At 43.2% G+C, this 17552-nt stretch overlaps 1 protein-coding gene across 1 annotated transcript; it reads left to right on the top strand.

Annotated features, from left to right (window-relative positions):
* The first annotated feature begins 298 nt into the window (after positions 1-298).
* On the top strand, positions 299-12455 carry LOC103304369 (zinc finger protein 345-like). The gene is made up of 3 exons (XM_054713204.1): positions 299-423; positions 9154-9227; positions 10347-12455. The coding sequence occupies exons 1-3, from the start codon at positions 390-392 to the stop codon at positions 12147-12149; spliced, it is 1911 nt and encodes a 636-aa protein (XP_054569179.1). The 5' UTR covers positions 299-389; the 3' UTR covers positions 12150-12455.
* Positions 12456-17552: the final 5097 nt, after the last annotated feature.

The raw sequence follows: 17552 nt of genomic DNA, 5'->3' as shown, positions 1-17552 counted from the left end.
CTAACACTCTTTTCATGTTGGGTGACATTATGACCTCTTCTGGTGACCTCTTTTTTTTTTTTTTAATATATTTTATTGATTTTTTACAGAGAGAAAGGGAGAGGGATAGAGAGTTCGAAACATCGATCAGCTGCCTCCTGCACACCCCCCACTGTGGATGCACCCGCAACCAAGGCACATGCCCTTGACCGGAATCGAACCCGTGACCCCCGAGTCTGCAGGCCGACACTCCATCCCCTGAGCCAAACCGGTCAGGGCTTCTGGTGACCTCTTGATAAACTTGTCTTTTCTTTCAGGGACCGTTGACCTTCAGGGATGTGGCCATCGATTTCTCCCAGGAGGAGTGGGAGTGCCTGGACCCAGCTCAGCGGAACTTGTACCTGGATGTGATGGTGGAGAACTACAGCAACCTGGCCTCCCTGGGTGAGGATGACTTTCTTCCCGAGTTCCTCCTCCGCCCGCAGGGTTTTGTTTCTTTTATTATTTTAACATCTTTTGGAGGCATCTGCTTTCTAGGGTAGACTTTCTGATTTTTGCTCTTAGGGAACAAATGGGGGTTTTCTGGTTTAGAAAAGAAAGGCTTTGTTCTATATGTGAACTTGGAAATCAGTGTTTGAAAATGTTATTTGCTGTCTAGACTAATGAAGGTTCTGTCAGAAAACAGCATTTTGGAAAATAATTTTCCAGAATATTCAAATATTCTACCTTGTCTTCTTGCCAGTGGACAAACTGGTTGGAAATAGGAAAATCTCTATCAAAAGTCATGTTCCACCCTGACCGGTTTGTCTCAGTGGATAGAGCATCGGCCTGTGGACTGAAGGGGTCCCAGGTTCGATTCCGGTCAGGGGCATATACCTTGGTTGCAGGCACACTCCCATTAGGGAGTATGCAGGAGGCAACTGATCTTTGTTTCTTTCTCATTGATGTTTCTAACTCTCTATCCCTCTCCCTCTCCTTCTCCCTTCCTCTCTGTAAAAAAATCAATGAAATATATTTTTAAAAAAACCTCATGTTCCATCTATACATATAAAAGCCTAAGCTACCTTTACAACAGAATTCCGGAATGACCAGTCACTATGACATGCACTGACCACCAGGGGAAGACACTCAACACAGGAGCTGTCCCCAGTCCATAGGTCCAGATGGCCGATGGGGCCTGCTGGCCAACCTCCCAGTCCCTCCCCCTGGACAGCAGCCCCCCCGGCTGGGACGGGGAACTGGGGGTGGGTGATAGTGGACGCAGCCCCTTACCTAGGGAGGCTGAGGGCTGGCTCCCTCCTGGGGGCCAACCTTCTGGGCCCCTGCCCCCCGTCGGCAGGCTCTGATTGGTGGTGAACCATGTGGTGGAGGCACACGGGTGGTAAGGGAAGGAGGAGGCAGGGAGGCAGGGAATCTTAGGGGCCTTGATCGCCAGCCAGGCCTAGGGACCCCACCACTTCACGAATTTCATGCACCAGGCCTCTAGTCTAATAATAAATAGTTCTAGCAGTCTCTAAGCAGGTCTTTGTCATCTTTTCTGAGCAAATGAAAGAGCATGTGGGCTGTGGCTGGGGTAGTAAGTTGGTTAGAGCATTAGCCCTGTCTGCCATGGTTATGGATTTGATCTGGTCTGAATGAATTCAAGGAGCAACAAATCTTGCCCTGGCTGGTGTGCTTCAGGTTGGAGCTTCAGTCTGCCCACGCAAGGGAGGAGGGTTCTTTTCCTTGTCAGGGACACGCAACTGGGTTGCAGGTTCGATCCCCAGCCCGGGTTGGGATTTGGGGAAGGCAATATATTGAAGTGTCTCCCTCACATTCCGCGCTCTCTCTGTCTCTCTCCCTCCATTCCTCTCTCTCTCTCCTCTCTCCTCCCACCCCCTCCCTATCTTCTCCCTCCTTCCTTTCCACTCTCTCTTAAAAAAAAAAAAAAAAATCATGGCCGAAACCGGTTTGGAAGAGGAAGTTAAGGTGGATCCCATTAAACTGTTGGAAAGACTCGTGACTTCCACATACTTCCTGCACTCTCTCAGGCAATGGGTGTTGGGGATGTTTGGTGAGTCCATTGCTTGCATCCACAGCACATATTACAACAATGTGGGGGAAATGAACAGAGCCCATGGTTTGGCTCTGGAAGAGAGGAAATTATGTCTGGAGAATAAAGGAAGAGGGGCCATCACTTCAGTACACTAGAAAATGTGAAAGTCTTGCCCTAACCGGTGTGGCTCAGTGGATAGAGCGTCGGCCTGCTGACTGAGAGGTCCCGGGTTCGATTCCAGTCGGGTGCATGTGCCTTGGTTGCGGGCACATCCCTGGTGGGGAGTGTGCAGGAGGCGGCTGGTCAATGTCTCTCTCATCCATGTTTCTAGCTCTCTATCCCTCTCCCTCCCTCTCTGTAGAAATCAATAAAATATATATTTTTTTAAAATCATGGAAAAATCCTTCAGTGAGGATTAACAACAACAACAAACAAAAGGAGTAACCAATGATTGGATAGGTGAGTGGAATATATATCAATGTTTCTCTATCTTCCTCTCTCCTTCAACAATAAATAAGAAATATAAAAACCATATTAAAAAAGAATAAGAAAGCCCTGAATATGAACAGAAAAATGATAATACCTGTTCCCAGGTGGGTGGGAATGAGGAAGCAGATGGCATAGGTGAGAGGCCCAAAGGTCACGGAGGAAGCCAGACCTTGCAGTTTGGTTGGGAAGCTGTGTTTCCGTGGGAAGGATTTTGAGAAGCTCAGGTTTGTCTGTTGCTGTCGTAGAGGGACAGACCGTCTCCAACAGGACCCGTGCCCGTGCATCCTCTCTGGACTCTGCGTCTGCCTGTGACCGCCATCCTCACACTAGCACTGAGGCCATGTCCTCCCGTGGACTGTGAGGGCTCCTCTTCCCTTGCTTTGGGGGGCCTGGGAAAATCTGTGCAAGTTCTCGAGGAATTGCATGTTAAGGTTTTCCTATTGAAATTCTGGTTTTTGTCTCCTGAAAGGATTGAGATGGAGGAATTTGGTGGAGAAATCCCAGGAACTCGGGGACAGGTGTCCTGTTCTCTGGTTTGTAATTTCTAATGCAATGTCGCCTTCAAACAAGACCCTGCAAAGCTTAGACTCAGGCATTTCATCACAGCACCACGCACCTCCCCAAACATGAGAACATCAATTTTCTTTTACTTCAAACCTTCCTTTTCCTGTGTATTCCGCAGTTTCCTTGTGTTACGCTAGTGAAATGTGTCTGTTTAACTCACAGCGTTTTTCAATGAGTTACTGCCCTTTGTGGCCTTAGAACATTGCCTTCCTGTAGGAGAGTCTCCATTGTTACCCCATTTGTTCATCACTCTCATCTTGTTCAGACCAAAATTACTGTGACGGTGTCATATGTGTTTTCACTTTCTGATTAGATCTTTGTCAGATTTTGGTTTTTATATTTTACTAGCGTTCCCGTTGCAGGAAAAATCCTGCAATAGGATTTCCTGCTGCACTCTACCCCGCCTCCGCTCCTCCCTTGTCGCCCGCCCCGCCTTCTCCGCCAGCCCGCCTGCTTTTCCCTTCGCCCCCGGCCCTGACTTCGCTCCTCCCTTCTCCTCCCCCGCCCCCCCCCCCCCCCCCCAGCTTGCTTGCTTCTTCGAAGCTTTACTCCCTTCTGCAGCTCTTGGCTTCTTTCGACACTGTCTTGATATGCAAATTAGCCGCCATCTTTGTTTGGGGTAATTTGCATACTCATCCTGATTGGTTGGTGGGCGTGGCTTGGCTGGTTGGTGTGGCTTGGGTGTAGCGAAAGTGCGGTCAATTTGCATATTTGTCTATTATTATTATATTTTATCAAGTGCTGATACAACATGTTGGAATGTTCTTCTTTGGTAGTAAGTGAGTTACAGAAATGCTGGGCACCTCATATTTAGGACAATATTTTGTTCTTCCATTTAAGTTTACTTTAGGAAAGGGCAATGGTTATGTTTTCAGTATCTTTCCTCAGTATGTCTCTTAATCATGTTACGCTTGAAATACTTAGTTTAATTTTTCATTTGTTTTGTATTGACTTAGGAGAAATAAAGAACAGTAAAGACAGACGGGGGCGGGGGGAGTGAGGGAGAAAGACATAAATGTCAGTTTGTTTTCCCACTTATTTTTGCATTTGTTGGTCCATTCTTACATGTGCCCTGAGCGTGGATCGGATCGAACACACAACCTTGGCAACCTGGGCATACTGCGACTGAGCTCTCAACAGCTGAGCTACCTGGCCAGAGCTGAAATGTTTATTTTATTTATTGAGATTTGAAATGTTTATTTTAAACATCAGTCATTCTCTCACTCTTTACAAATTTCTTATGGTTCTTTTTTTTTTATAAATGAGGGGCAGTATTTTTTCATTTTCTTTTTTTTTTTTTTTTTTTTTTTTTACTTTAGGATTGATTACACCTATACATTTTGTATAGGAGTAGCAGAAATAATGACAAAAATTTCTCTCAAATGTTTTTTGTATTGATTTTTATTAGGAAGGGGGGGAGAGAGAGACACACACATTGATTTTTGTTGTTATACTTATTAATGCATTCATTGCTTAAATGTATTTTGTGCCGTGACCAAGGATTGAAACTGCAACCTTGGTGCATTGTGACGATGCTCTAACCAACTGAGCTACCAGGCCAGGGACCCAAAATGCTTCTTTATTAAAATTATACATATGGCCGAAACCGGTTTGGCTCAGTGGATAGAGCGTCGGCCTGCGGACTCAAGGGTCCCAGGTTCGATTCCGGTCAAGGGCATGTGCCTTGGTTGCGGGTACATCCCCAGTAGGGGGTGTGCAAGGAGGCAGCTGATCGATGTTTCTAGCTCTCCCTCTCTCTTCCTCTCTGTAAAAAATCAATAAATATATTTTAAAAAATTATACATATGTATGTATATAGATATTTTAAATATATCTTCTTTTTTTTTTAGATATTTTAAATATATCTTTATTGATTTCATAGAGGAAGAAAGAACAGAGAGAGAGATAGAAACATCAATGATGACAGAGAATCATTGATTGGCTGCCTCCTGCATGCCCCCTTCTGGGGATCAAGCTGTCAACCTGGGCATGTGCCCTTGACTGGAATCTAACCTGAGACCTTTTAGTCCCTGGCTGATGCTCTACCCACTGAGCCAAACCAGCTAGGGCTATACTTATATTTTTGAATGATTTGAATTCATTTCCTGTGAATTTGTCCTTCCATGTAACATATGTCATACTGCAAAATGTTTGCTGTTCATGGAGGCACAATTACAGTTAGAATGTATAGTTATTATAAAAATTCTTTTCCAGTAGTACATGTATTTAGAATTCACAATTTGGCGGAGAAATGTTCTATTCTTGTCTCACACATTTAAAATTTTTTATTTTTTATTTAAGAGAAAATAGGAGAGGGAGAGAGAGATGGAAACATCAGTGATGAGAGATAATCACTGATTGACTGCCTCCTGCACACCCCACTCTGGGGATGGAACCTGCAACCCAGGCATGTGCCCTGACCGGGAATTGAACCGTGACCTCCTGGTTCATAGGTAGATGCTCTACCACTGAACTACACCTGATGGGCTTGCATCATTTTTTAAAAAATTCTTTTATCTTTTTGATGTTTTGGTTGGATGTTAATATGCTTCCTTATATACCAAATCTCTGATTTGATTCTCTGCTTCATCTATTCTACTTTATTTGTTTGTTTATTTTTGTTAATCCTTACACCAGAATATTGTTCCATTGATTTTTAGAGAGAGTGCAAGGGTTGGGGCAGGGGGGATAGATAGAAAGAGAAGCACTGATATGAGAGACATTCACTGATTTGTGGCCTCCCATATGAGCTGACCAGGGCCGGGCTTCAAGCCTGCAACCGAGGTACATGCCCTTGACCGGAATCGAACCCAAGATCCTTCATTCCTCGGGTGGATGTTCTATCCACTGAGCCAAACGGAATTGGGCATTCATCTACTCTACTTTAGATTCCCTGCAATATTTAAATTTATTTCAATTAGTGGATCCTTCATTTCTTTTTTTTCTTTTTTTAATATATTTTATTGATTTTTTTTTACAGAGAGGAAAGGAGAGGGATAGAGAGTTAGAAACATCGATGAGAGAGAAACATCGATCAGCTGCCTCCTGCACATCTCCCACTGGGGATGCGCCCGCAACCAAGATACATGCCCTTGACCGGAATCGAACTTGGGACCCTTCAGTCCGCAGGCCGATGCTCTGTCCACTGAGCCAAACCGGTCAGGGCTGGATCCTTCATTTCTGACTCGTATTTTTAATGGCTTCCGTGTTCTGTTTTATGCTATAAAAGTTTTCATGATGTTTCTTGAGCATCATTATAACCATTGCTTTGAACTCTGTGTCTGGTAGTTTGCTTGCCTCCATTTCTTCTTCTGGAGATTTCTCCTTTTCTTGCATTTGGGACTTGCTTTTTTGTCTTCTCTCTTGGCTGCATCTTTGTGTTTCTCTCTGTGTATTAGGTAGAGCTGGGCCATCAGCTGGACTTGGTAGCGTGGCTCAAGTAGGCATTGTGTAGGGCCCAGTGGCATGCCCTCCGAGTCACTCCAGCTAGGTGTTCCAGGCCGGTGCAGTGTGTGGGTTGTGTTTCCTGTCCTGCTGTCCTTGAGCCTTGATTGCTGTTGGCACATTACTGAAGGGATCGACCCCCAGGCAGATTGACTGTGAGGACCTACTGCAACTAGAGAAGAGAAGCAGCAGTGCTGGGGCCAAGCCTTTGCAATGGGACTTGCTGATGTGGCGCTTGAGTGTCCACTATGTCGCCCCGTGAGTGTGTCTCCCCTAGAGGTTGGGTGTAATCCAGGGGGATATGAAGCTGTCTAACGAATGGACTGGCTCTGGGGCCAGTCAGGAGGTGTGGGCCAAGGTCCGTCACCACCTGTGTCGTCCTGGGGCCACTTGATACCAGCTATAGTGCGACCGGAAAATGGGTATTTCTTTTTTTCTTCTAAAATATGTTTTTGTTGATTTTAGAGAGAGAGGAAAGGAGAAAGAGAGAGAGATAGAAACATCACTGATCAGCTGCCTCCTGCATGCCCTCTACTGTGCAAGGAGCCTGCAGTCCAGGCATGTGCCCTGACTGGGAATTGGACCATCGACCTCTTGGTTCATATGTCAGTGCTCCACCACTGAGCCACACCAGCTGGGCAATGGCTGCTGCTTGTGTTTAGCTTGGAGTTGCCCAGGAGAGGTCCAGCTGTCGTCCAAAACTAGTTGCCACCAAAGCCAAGCCTCAAGCCACTTAAGAGTGACGTACGGGACACATGAAAGCCAAGTGCTGCTTGTTTGAGGGATTTTAGGAAAATCTGAAGCATGAGAAAAAAGAGGCCATTTTTCTGGAAAAGTCACAAAACAGCAAAACAGCCGGGGCGGGCCCCCAAGTTGGGTGGGACAAGTTCTCCAGCAATCAGTAGGTCAAAGCTACAGTGTTAACCAGGTTGATGGAGACTCACCATCTCACATGGTGCGCGCTTGCTGGCTCTGTGGGAAGGTCTCAGAAATGAACTACGGGCTCTCAGCACTTTTCTCTGACAGAAAGCTGCCCTTCCAGCTCTGGCTCTGATGACAGACGGACAATTCACTTTCTCCCTCTCTGTGCAGCTGATGCCCTGGTGCTAAAGCTGAGAATCAGTGAGACTCTCTGTTCTGCCCCATGGAAACAGCTAATACCACCAGCTTCCCCCGCTCTCTGGGTGGAGCTGGTCACCAGCTCCTGCTGCAGGGCTGTGTCCAAGGCCATCTGGCCTCTCCTCCCTTCTTCCCCTTCTGTTCCTGGTTGTGCACCTCTAGATGTTTTCATGTGGTGGTCCCTCAGTCAGGCTTCTATATTGAGCAGGGAATTCCTTGTTGAGTTATAGTTGATTAACTTGTTCTAGTTGCAGGGTGAGAGGCCTGGGTGATCTCTCTAGCCTCCATTTTTCTGACGTTGCTCCCCATGTCTTCAACTCTTAATTTCTTATCTGTTATCACCCCTTTTCACTATTCTGTATTTATGTCACTCCACTTGATGTGCAAAGTGGTCGATTTGTTAGTATCCCATGTGGGCTTCCCTCTATCAAAATTTTGAATGTACTATGCAAGTTTTTTTATTCTTCAGCTTGGTCATATCTTTCATTGGTAATTCTGTTATATTTTTATATTGGTGCATTTTTTTTTAGCTTCCCTTTTATGTTTGGTTTATTTCATAGATACTTTTATGTTTGGACCATGTTTTTTCGTTTTTCTCAATATCTTAATATCTCTTGTTGGGGTTCAGGAATTTAAACAACCAGGCCTTATGAACTTGCTTTTTGTAAGAAAAAATAAGTGAGAATTACTTGTGATAGAAATTCTAATTTCTGTCAAAATTGTTTGGGGTCAGAGTGTGTGTAAGTTCCAAGTTTAAATACTTTTCTATTTCTCCCCACAACCCAAAATATCTTTTTGTTCTTGATAACTGTCTTCAGTATTGCAGTCTCTATAGTATTTGAACAATTACCCACCTCTTTTATTTCTTAAATATTTTTAATTGATTTCAGAGAGGAAGGGAGAGGGAGATGGAAACATCAATGATGAGAGAATTATAATTTATCTTTAATAATTCTTTATTGTTGATATTATTACATATGTCCGCCAGAGAGAGAATTATTGATCAGCTGCCTCCTGCACACCCCACACTGGGGATTGAACCGATAACTCGCGCATGTGCCCTGACCAGGAATTGAACTATGATGCCCTGGCTCATAGGTTGATACGCAGCCACTGAACCATGTGTTCTAGGCACCCACTTTTTCTCATTAGCAGCCATTACAATGCATTTACCATGTACCAGTAATGCCATTACTTTAGCAATCTGTATCATACAAAACAGAAACATGTTTGAACACACACAGTACCCTCATCTCCTCTGAGAAGAAACTGGGAAGTGGGAGTTTTCTTATAATACTGCCACTGTTTGCTAGGGTGTTTTCAAGTATTGGTGGCAAATGTAAGCAATTTTTTAATCCTCTTTGATGTGACCTTTCCTCATTGTACCTTTCTTGGGTCTTGCTGTGAACATTTAACTTAATTTTGGTGTACTCAAAAATGTCATTTGGTCAGTAACTGCGGGTAAGTTCAATGCACATTTCCCTGGGTGTCATAACTGTGAAACTTTTTTTCATATCTTTCAGCTATCTTATCTGAAGACAACCAGGCCATTTTGCAAAAGCCAAAAATAAGAGATTTGTTCCCTAAAATAATACTGGTAAGATATGGAAGGTATGGTTTTGATAATGTACATTTAGTGAAAGCCTTGGGATTTGAGGAGGAGTGTAAGATGAGAAAAAAGTATTTTAACATGGACAGAAGTAACCTGGTACAGTTATTCATAATAAAATCATTGTCACTTAATGAGGTCAAAGGTATTACACATTTGGTAATACTCCCAATTTAAATTAACTATATTTTAAACTAATGTGTTTCTAAATGTGAAGACCAAATAAATGTTTTTAATATTATACATTGTTGGCATGAAAATACTGAAAATCTATGCATTTACTTAATCTATGCTGTAAATATAAGAATTATTACAGTATAGTGTGGGATTAAATTTTCAATCATTTCTAGAATATAGTGATTTATAATGCACGTACAAAATTTAAGTTAGTTTGTTGAATTCTGTCTTAAGGTATCATTATACTTCTATTGAAAAATAGTGTTTTTCATACAAGTATCTGTAATTTTTATAAACTTAGGAATCTTTTTAAAATATGTCTTTATTGCCCTAACTGGTTTGGCTCAGTGGATTGAGCGTCGGCCTGCGGGCTGAAAGGTCCTGGGTTCGATTCCAGTCAAGGGCATGTACCTTGGTTGCGGGCACATTCCCAGTAGGAGGTGTTCAGGAGACAGCTGATCGATGTTTCTCTCTCATCAATGTTTTTAACTCTCTATCCTTCTCCCTTCCTCTCTGTAAAAAATCAGTAAAATATATTAAAAAAATACATATGTGTGTGTGTGTGTGTGTGTGTGTGTGTGTGTGTGTGTGTGTGTCTTTATCGATTTAAGTGAGTACGGGAGAAGAGAGAGGGAGAGAAATATCAATGATGAGAGAGAATCATTGACTGGCTGGTTGCCTGTTGCTCACTCCCCACTGGGGATCAAGGCCACAGCTCAGGCATGTGCCCTGACCAGGAATCAAATTGTAACCTCCAGATCCAGGTTTGTTGCGCAACCCCTGAGTCATACCAGCATGGAAGGAGTGTTGTTGTTGTTTTTATACATCATCATGTTTTCATAGTCATCACAGAATAGTTATTTGAAAGAGTACATGTTTAATGAAATTATAGCTATCACTAAAGGCCTTTCCATCTTCAATGATTACCAGAATATATGCAATGAAGACAGAAGTCACCAATGCAAGGAGCACTGGAAAAATTTTAACCAAGAATCAAATTCTAATATACATCAGAAAATTCAACCTCCACAGAACCATTATAAGGGTGGAAAAGTCTATGACCAAATGTCAAATCAAAGTATACTTCAGTTTATTCATTCTGTGGCAAAAACAAACCAACGAAGAAAATGTGACAAACCTTTGAAACAATCTTCAAATCATACTGAACGAGATAATATTCATACCAGAGAGAAAGCTTACAAATTTAATTCGTGTTCGAGACTCTTCAGTCAAATACTCAATCTCAATAAACTTAAGAAAATCCGAACTGGAGAAAAACATAAATGTAAAGAATGTGGTAAAACATTTAATTTCCTTTCAAATATTCGTGAACATGAGAGAATTCATACCGGAGAGAAGCCTTATAAGTGTGGAGAGTGTGGCAAAGCCTTCAGGAGGTCCTCGAAGTGTCGTCGTCATCAGAGCATTCATACCGGAGAGAAGCCGTATAAATGTAGAGCATGTGGTAAAGCCTTCAGTGAGTCCTCGATCCTTAATCAACATCAGAGAGTTCACACTGGAGAGAGGCCTTATAAATGTAAAGAATGTGGCAAAGCCTTCAGTGCTGCATCAAGCTTTGCTCATCATAAGAGAGTGCATATTGTAGAGAAGCCCTATAAATGTGCAGAATGTGGCAAAGCCTTCAGTGTGGCATCAGCACTTACTATTCATCAGAGAGTGCATACTGGAGAGAAGCCCTATAAATGTGGAGAATGCGGCAAAGCCTTCACTGTGGCATCAGCACTTACTATTCATCAGAGAGTGCATACTGGAGAGAATCCCTATAAATGTGGAGAATGTGGCAAAGCCTTCAGTAAGGCATCAAACTTTGCTTATCATCAGAGGGTGCATACTGGAGAGAAGCCCTATAAATGCGGAGAATGTGGCAAAGCCTTCAGTGCCGCATCAACACTTACTTTTCATAAGAGAGTGCATACTGGAGAGAAGCCTTATAAATGTAGCGAATGTGGCAAAGTCTTCAGTGACTCCTCAAACCTTAATCGACATCAGAAACTTCATACTGGAGAGAAGCCTTATAAATGTAGAGAGTGTGGCAAAGCCTTCAACAGGTCCTCAATCCTTACTGTACATCAGAGAGTTCATACTGGAGAGAAGCCTTATAAATGTAGAGAGTGTGGCAAAGCCTTTACCAGGTCTTCATCCCTTACTTATCATCAGAGAGTTCATACTGGAGAGAAGCCTTATAAATGTGGAGAGTGTGGCAAAGCCTTTAGGAGGTCCTCAGTGTGTATTCTTCATCAGAGTAGTCACACTGGAGAGAAGCCTTATAAATGTAGTGAATGTGGCAAAGCCTTCTGTAACTCCTCAAACCTTAAGCGACATCAGAAACTTCACACTGGAGAGAAGCCGTTTAAATGTAGAGAATGTGGCAAAGCCTTCATTGTGGCAACAGACCTTACTTATCATCAGAGAGTTCATACTGGAGAGAAGCCGTTTAAGTGTGGAGAATGTGGCAAAGCTTTCAACAGGTCCTCATCCCTTACTGTACATCAGAGGGTTCATACTGGAGAGAAGCCTTATGAATGTAGACAGTGTGGCAAAGCCTTTAGTAAGTCCTCAAACCTTAGTAATCATCAGAGAGGTCATACTGGAGAGAAACCCGATAAATGTAGAGAATGTGGCAAAGCCTTTAACCAGTGTTCTTGCCCTATTGTACATAAAAGGGTTGATGACTCCTTGCATTTACAAGGAGTGACATTAGTACTTTACTAGCAGTGAGACCTTACTCAGCGCCATAGAATTCATGCTTGGATGAAGCCTTATGAATGTGAAAAATGTGGAAAAGCCTTTAAAGATATTCATGATTTACTGTACATGAGAGACTTCATAGTGGAGAGAAATCTTACAAATGTAAGGAGTGTGGCAAGTCCTTTCCTTGTCAGTGTGATCTTATTGAATATCAGATAATTCATTGTGAAGAGAAGCCTTCCAAATGTGAACAATTGGCACATTTTTTAATGACCATTGGTGTCTTTCTCAACACAATACAATTCGTACTGGAGAGAAGACCTATAAATATAGAAGTTTGTCAAAGCCTTTAATCAGGAGTGGTGTCTCACTCAACAAAAAAATATATAATGGAGTGAGACATTACCAAAGGAGAATGTGGCAAAGCTTTTAACCTGTATTCAAACTTACTAGTAATTGGAGGGAATCATTCTAAATAGAAACAGTAAAAATATAAAGAGTTTGCCCAGAGATTTAACCAATGTTCCAGTTTCATTGATCATGATCAAATTAAGCTTTATAAATTGTAACACATGTGCCAAAGTATATATTCTCATTTATATGTTATTCAACATCTGATAATTATTGCTGGAGTGAAGTCCAGCAAATATAAAGAATGTGGGGGAAAAAAAAAAGTGGCAAAGTTTCACTCGGTACATGAATGTATTTGAGATCAGAATTCATACTCTGGAGAAACAATGAAAAAGTAAACAATGTCCAAAAGTCTTTATTCCACACATAATTTATTCCTCACATTGAAATTCCTGGCAGAGGTAAACTCTAAAACCAAAGAATGTGGGAAATCCTATAGCTGGACCTTCAGTCTCAGTCATTATCAGGGATTGCAATGTGGACTTAATTCTGTGTTTTGGATTTAGGAGGAAAGACTTTTGTTAAAAAGATATGCTTCTCAAAAACCTAAAAAATTTTCCAAAGTATACATTTTAAATTAAATTTTAAAGTATCACAGAATTCACACCAGATGAATAGTCAATACTTTTCTAAATCAGAATACCTTTATAGAGGATAATCCAATGTTTAAATGAACATAAGTAATTTTTAGTATGCTTGAATATATTAAAAGAAGCAATGTTTCCATAAGTATAATTGCTTAGAGTGTTGTCTATTTTTTATTGACATTATTTGAGACATACTGAAAAGGAAATATTAATGTGATTCTGCTCCTATATCACTGATGATACCATGTTTTATTCCTGGTGTTGGTGTGAAATCATGGGGTTGTTACTGCCTTAAAGACCTGTGAAGTCTTATATATTGCGTGGGTTTCACTGACATATTCTTTTCCATGGAATATTGCATATATTGTAATGCACACTGCTTGAAGACCATCTAAATGGACATTGTGGTTGATTTAGAATGTTGTTTTATGTCATCACGTAGGGCATTATAAACTTTGACTAAATTTGCCAATTACACTTTCAGAAAAATATGGTGGCAGTTCATTAAAATCCTGATGTATCTATCTTCATAGTAGCCATAGGTAGAAGTGATGAACATTGGTTGATGTGGTGAAATAAAGAAGATATGAGGCATATCTGAGAACATATAAGGCAACTCATCCCTAAGTGCATAAAATTATTATACATTCATGTTTTCTAAATTTTTAGCCTGCATTCAAAAGACCAGATGAAGCACAGTTATTACATTATTATATCAGAATGCCACGACCTTCCCAGCGAGTTCAGGATGACTTGAAGGAGGGCCGACTACACAATAAATACACTATACAAAAAATATGAATTTAGAAGGCATTTGGGGGGGTCAGGTGAAACCTCTTTAATGAAGAAGAACGCCGAGATCGGGTCCTGCCCACTTTGAATACACATTTGCCCTTTAGCAATGCATACAGGCAGATCAAAGGTAAAGTTTGGTATACAATGTAAAGATTATCTATCAGGTCAGGAAATAGCCTGCATCCATTGTAATCAGAGCAGGGCAAACTTGTGCTGATATTCAGCTCTGCTGAATATCAAAGTCCATTGGCCTTCCAATGTCTCTTTTGCACTTTTATGCTAAGTGCTGTTTGCTTTAGCCTCCAGCTTCAGAAGATTAGTAATACATCTTAAATGTTTGTAATGTACATTTTGACAAATGGTTGCACTTACAGTATTGGTTTTCATACTTTATTTAGAGTATGGGTGAACTTCCTATTTTCTTTTTTTAAATATATTTTTATTGATTTCAGAGAGAAAGGGAGAGGGACCAAGAGATCAAAACATCAATAAGGAGAGAGATTTATTGATTGGCTGCCTCCTGCGTGCCCCACACTTGGGATTGAGCCCGCAACCCCGGCATGTTGCCCTGTTGGGGAATGGAATTGCGAGGTCGACGCTTAACCACTGAGCCATGCTGGCCGGGCTGTTTTCATTAATAAAGCTGAGTGAGTGTGGATGTGTCCATGTGTTCAACCTTCAAGGTTGTAGGTAACAGTATTTGGAGTTGGCAATGCAGTGTAGTTAGGTCAGTAGCAAACCCTTTTCCCAGTGGCCTTGAACTTTAAATAATGCGAAGAGATTTCTCCCTTGTTGATGTATTTTTCTTGTTCTTGTATCTTCGGGGACATCATGATGGTCACGATAAATATGACAAGTGTTTCTGAGAGTTGAGCCAAACTACGTTCTGATGTTGCTGCCATGGCCTTTATGTTCTCCAGCAAGGAGCCTTGAAGTGACGCCCCCCCTTTTCCACAATTGCCTGCACCACCTCAGGTCCTCTGTGCCCGCAGTCTGGCACCAGAGAAGCTCATGCAGGGGTTGGCGGCAGGTACTGGTCTGGGGAGCCCAAAGGGAGGATCGCTGGGGAGGGTACCCCGGCACCGCCTTGAGCACCAAGTGGCCTTGGTTCTGCAGTTTAGAGCCGCCAGGGGAGGAGAGCGGGAGCCGAGGCTCTGCCCCACTGCCGGGCACTATTGCCGGCTTTCTCCGCTTCCCTCCCTGTGTTAAGTCTTCAGAGTGTTCTAAATACCTCTTTTGTTCATAAGTGATCTTAATTTTTGCAGCTACTTATGATAACCATAATACAATGTGGTCCTAACTTCAAAAATGAGTGAGTTGATTTCCAGGCATTAATCAAAACGCATTTACACGTGATTCATCCCTGACTCCTACAACTTACCATTAGGAAATGATGTGAGGATCCATTTTGAAGTTAAAAGTCACAAGTCTGGCAAAGTCTAGATGTAGGACATAGCCCTGGTCCTTTTAATTTTGTTAAATACCATGACTTCTTTTTTTTTTTTTTTTTTAAAATACATTTTATTGATTTTTTTACAGAGAGGAAGAGAGAGGGATAGAGAGTTAGAAACATCGATCAGCTGCCTCTTGCACACTCCCCACTGGGGATGTGCCCGCAACCAAGGTACATGCCCTTGACTGGAATCGAACCCGGGACCCTTGAGTCCGTAGGCCGACGCTCTATCCACTGAGCCAAACCGGTTTCAGCTCCATTACTTGTTTTTAGAGATAGTCAACTCCTGATTGGATTCAGAATGTTACCAGATGGGGTCCATGCCCAGGGTAGGTCTGACTTAGCGCCCCTCCCTTTAGCGTGTGGGTTCTTGACTGTGTAGGAAAGATTTCACACCAGTCCAGGTGGCTCTTGAGAGTATGTTTATTAAAGCGTGAAACAAAGAGGGCTTAAGGGAGGAGAAGCAAGAGGAGAGCGTCAAGAAAATGGGGGCCTTAGAGCCCATTTCAGGGGATTAGTGTTCTATTGTAAATCAGCTAGCTAGACAGAAGACGCCTTAATCAGTGAGCCAAATTTTGGAGCGCTAATTACGCTAGAGGTCTCAGAGGAGTGACCTCCCGAATCTGAGCAAAAACATAGAGGAACCCCACGCCTTTTATATCTTTCCAGCCCTTTGTCTCCCAAATAAGGGTTTTTTCTGGACCTTCTGCGGACTTGACGAAGAGCTCTATGTAAGTTATTTTTGCAGGCAGCTTGTAAACCTGAGCACAGTACGTTCCAGACAACTAACAAATACCTGGTATGGGAGTAGTTAGAAGCGGCAACAGAGCGGCCTGCAAGGTCACATAGTTGAACTTATTTTCCCAATTATTTAAGCAAGCAAACACAGAAGCCAAAATAGCAGGGTTAAAATGTCAAACAGCAGATTTTTTTTTTTTTTTTTTTTTACAGAATAGAGATTATGGTAGCAAGATGGAGTGCTTATGCATCATTAGCCTGGGTCAAGCTGCGATTGCCCGCTGCTTACCTGGTTGCAAAACTCGTGACCCTTCGTGTTTAGGAGAAAAATAGCAAAGACGTAAGGCAGCACAGATTCTTGGAGACCAGGAAGCGGCTAGCGAGGAGTAGCAGTCACCTGGGTCTCCCGGGTCTGGTTTAAGGCAGTTCATTTGCACATGGGAATCCTGAGCATCACTGCAGGCGTTGAAATGCTCACTGCTGTGCCTCCGACAGCGGTGAGTCCACATCCATGGGGGATGCCCCACACCCAGCCTGCTTCCCCGCCCAGATGGAGGGTCTGTAGGAGGAAACTCCCTGTGGTGTCTCTGCTTTCTGGCTGTCACACACTCCCTGCTGTGTGGAGGGCATTCTGCTGCAAGCCCTTTCGGGACAGCCCTCCCACCCCACGAGGTTTAAAGCCTCGGGAGACGACTAGAGTTTAGTCCAACCCTTTGTGTGCCTTTCCCCACCATCTCTGCTCCAGGCCCTCATAGTCCTGATGGCTCCCCAACATGGGGATCTGCAGACCCTTCCGCCATGCACCCATTTAATAAGGGCCCAGAAGGGCGCATTTCAGATCTTGCCTCTGGTGTGTCATCAGTTTGCTTCAAATAGTTTAAATTGCCCCCTTCCCCAAAAATAATGAGCCTAGATTCCCAGGAAGAGCAGTCTTCAGGGGGCGGAACTTAGGGAAAAAAAACAGGGTATCCCCAGAACAGGTCACCTGCCTGCAAGGAGGGGTTTTATGGGAGCGGTGACTGCGAGGGGGTGGGGAACCAGGCTGGGAGGGGACAGGAGAGGGAATGAGAGAGACACATGGGAGGGAGAAAGGGTCAGTGAGGGGCCCCATAGGGGATGTGGCAGGGACTGGAGAGCGACAGTACGAGTGAGAGGGTAACTCGGGAAAGTGTAATGAGGAGGAAGAAAGGGGAGAAGAGGGAGGAGTCCCCGAGAGATGAAGGGGAGCTTATAGGGAGCGGGGCCTAGTGAGCAGAAGTGGAGCAACAAAGGAAAAGAAAGAGTGGTTCTGAGAAAAGTTGGAGGGATGGAATGCAGGGACTCAGGGATGAAAAGGGAGGGGGGGCCGAAACCGGTTTGGCTCAGTGGATAGAGCGTTGGCCTGCAGACTGAAAGGTCCCAGGTTCGATTCTAGTCAAGGGCATGGACCTTGGTTGCGGGCAC

The sequence above is a fragment of the Eptesicus fuscus genome, chromosome 25 (genome assembly GCF_027574615.1).
Source record: "Eptesicus fuscus isolate TK198812 chromosome 25, DD_ASM_mEF_20220401, whole genome shotgun sequence".
NCBI classification, from domain to species: domain Eukaryota; kingdom Metazoa; phylum Chordata; class Mammalia; order Chiroptera; family Vespertilionidae; genus Eptesicus; species Eptesicus fuscus.
This window is presented reverse-complemented; position numbering and strand designations above follow the sequence as displayed.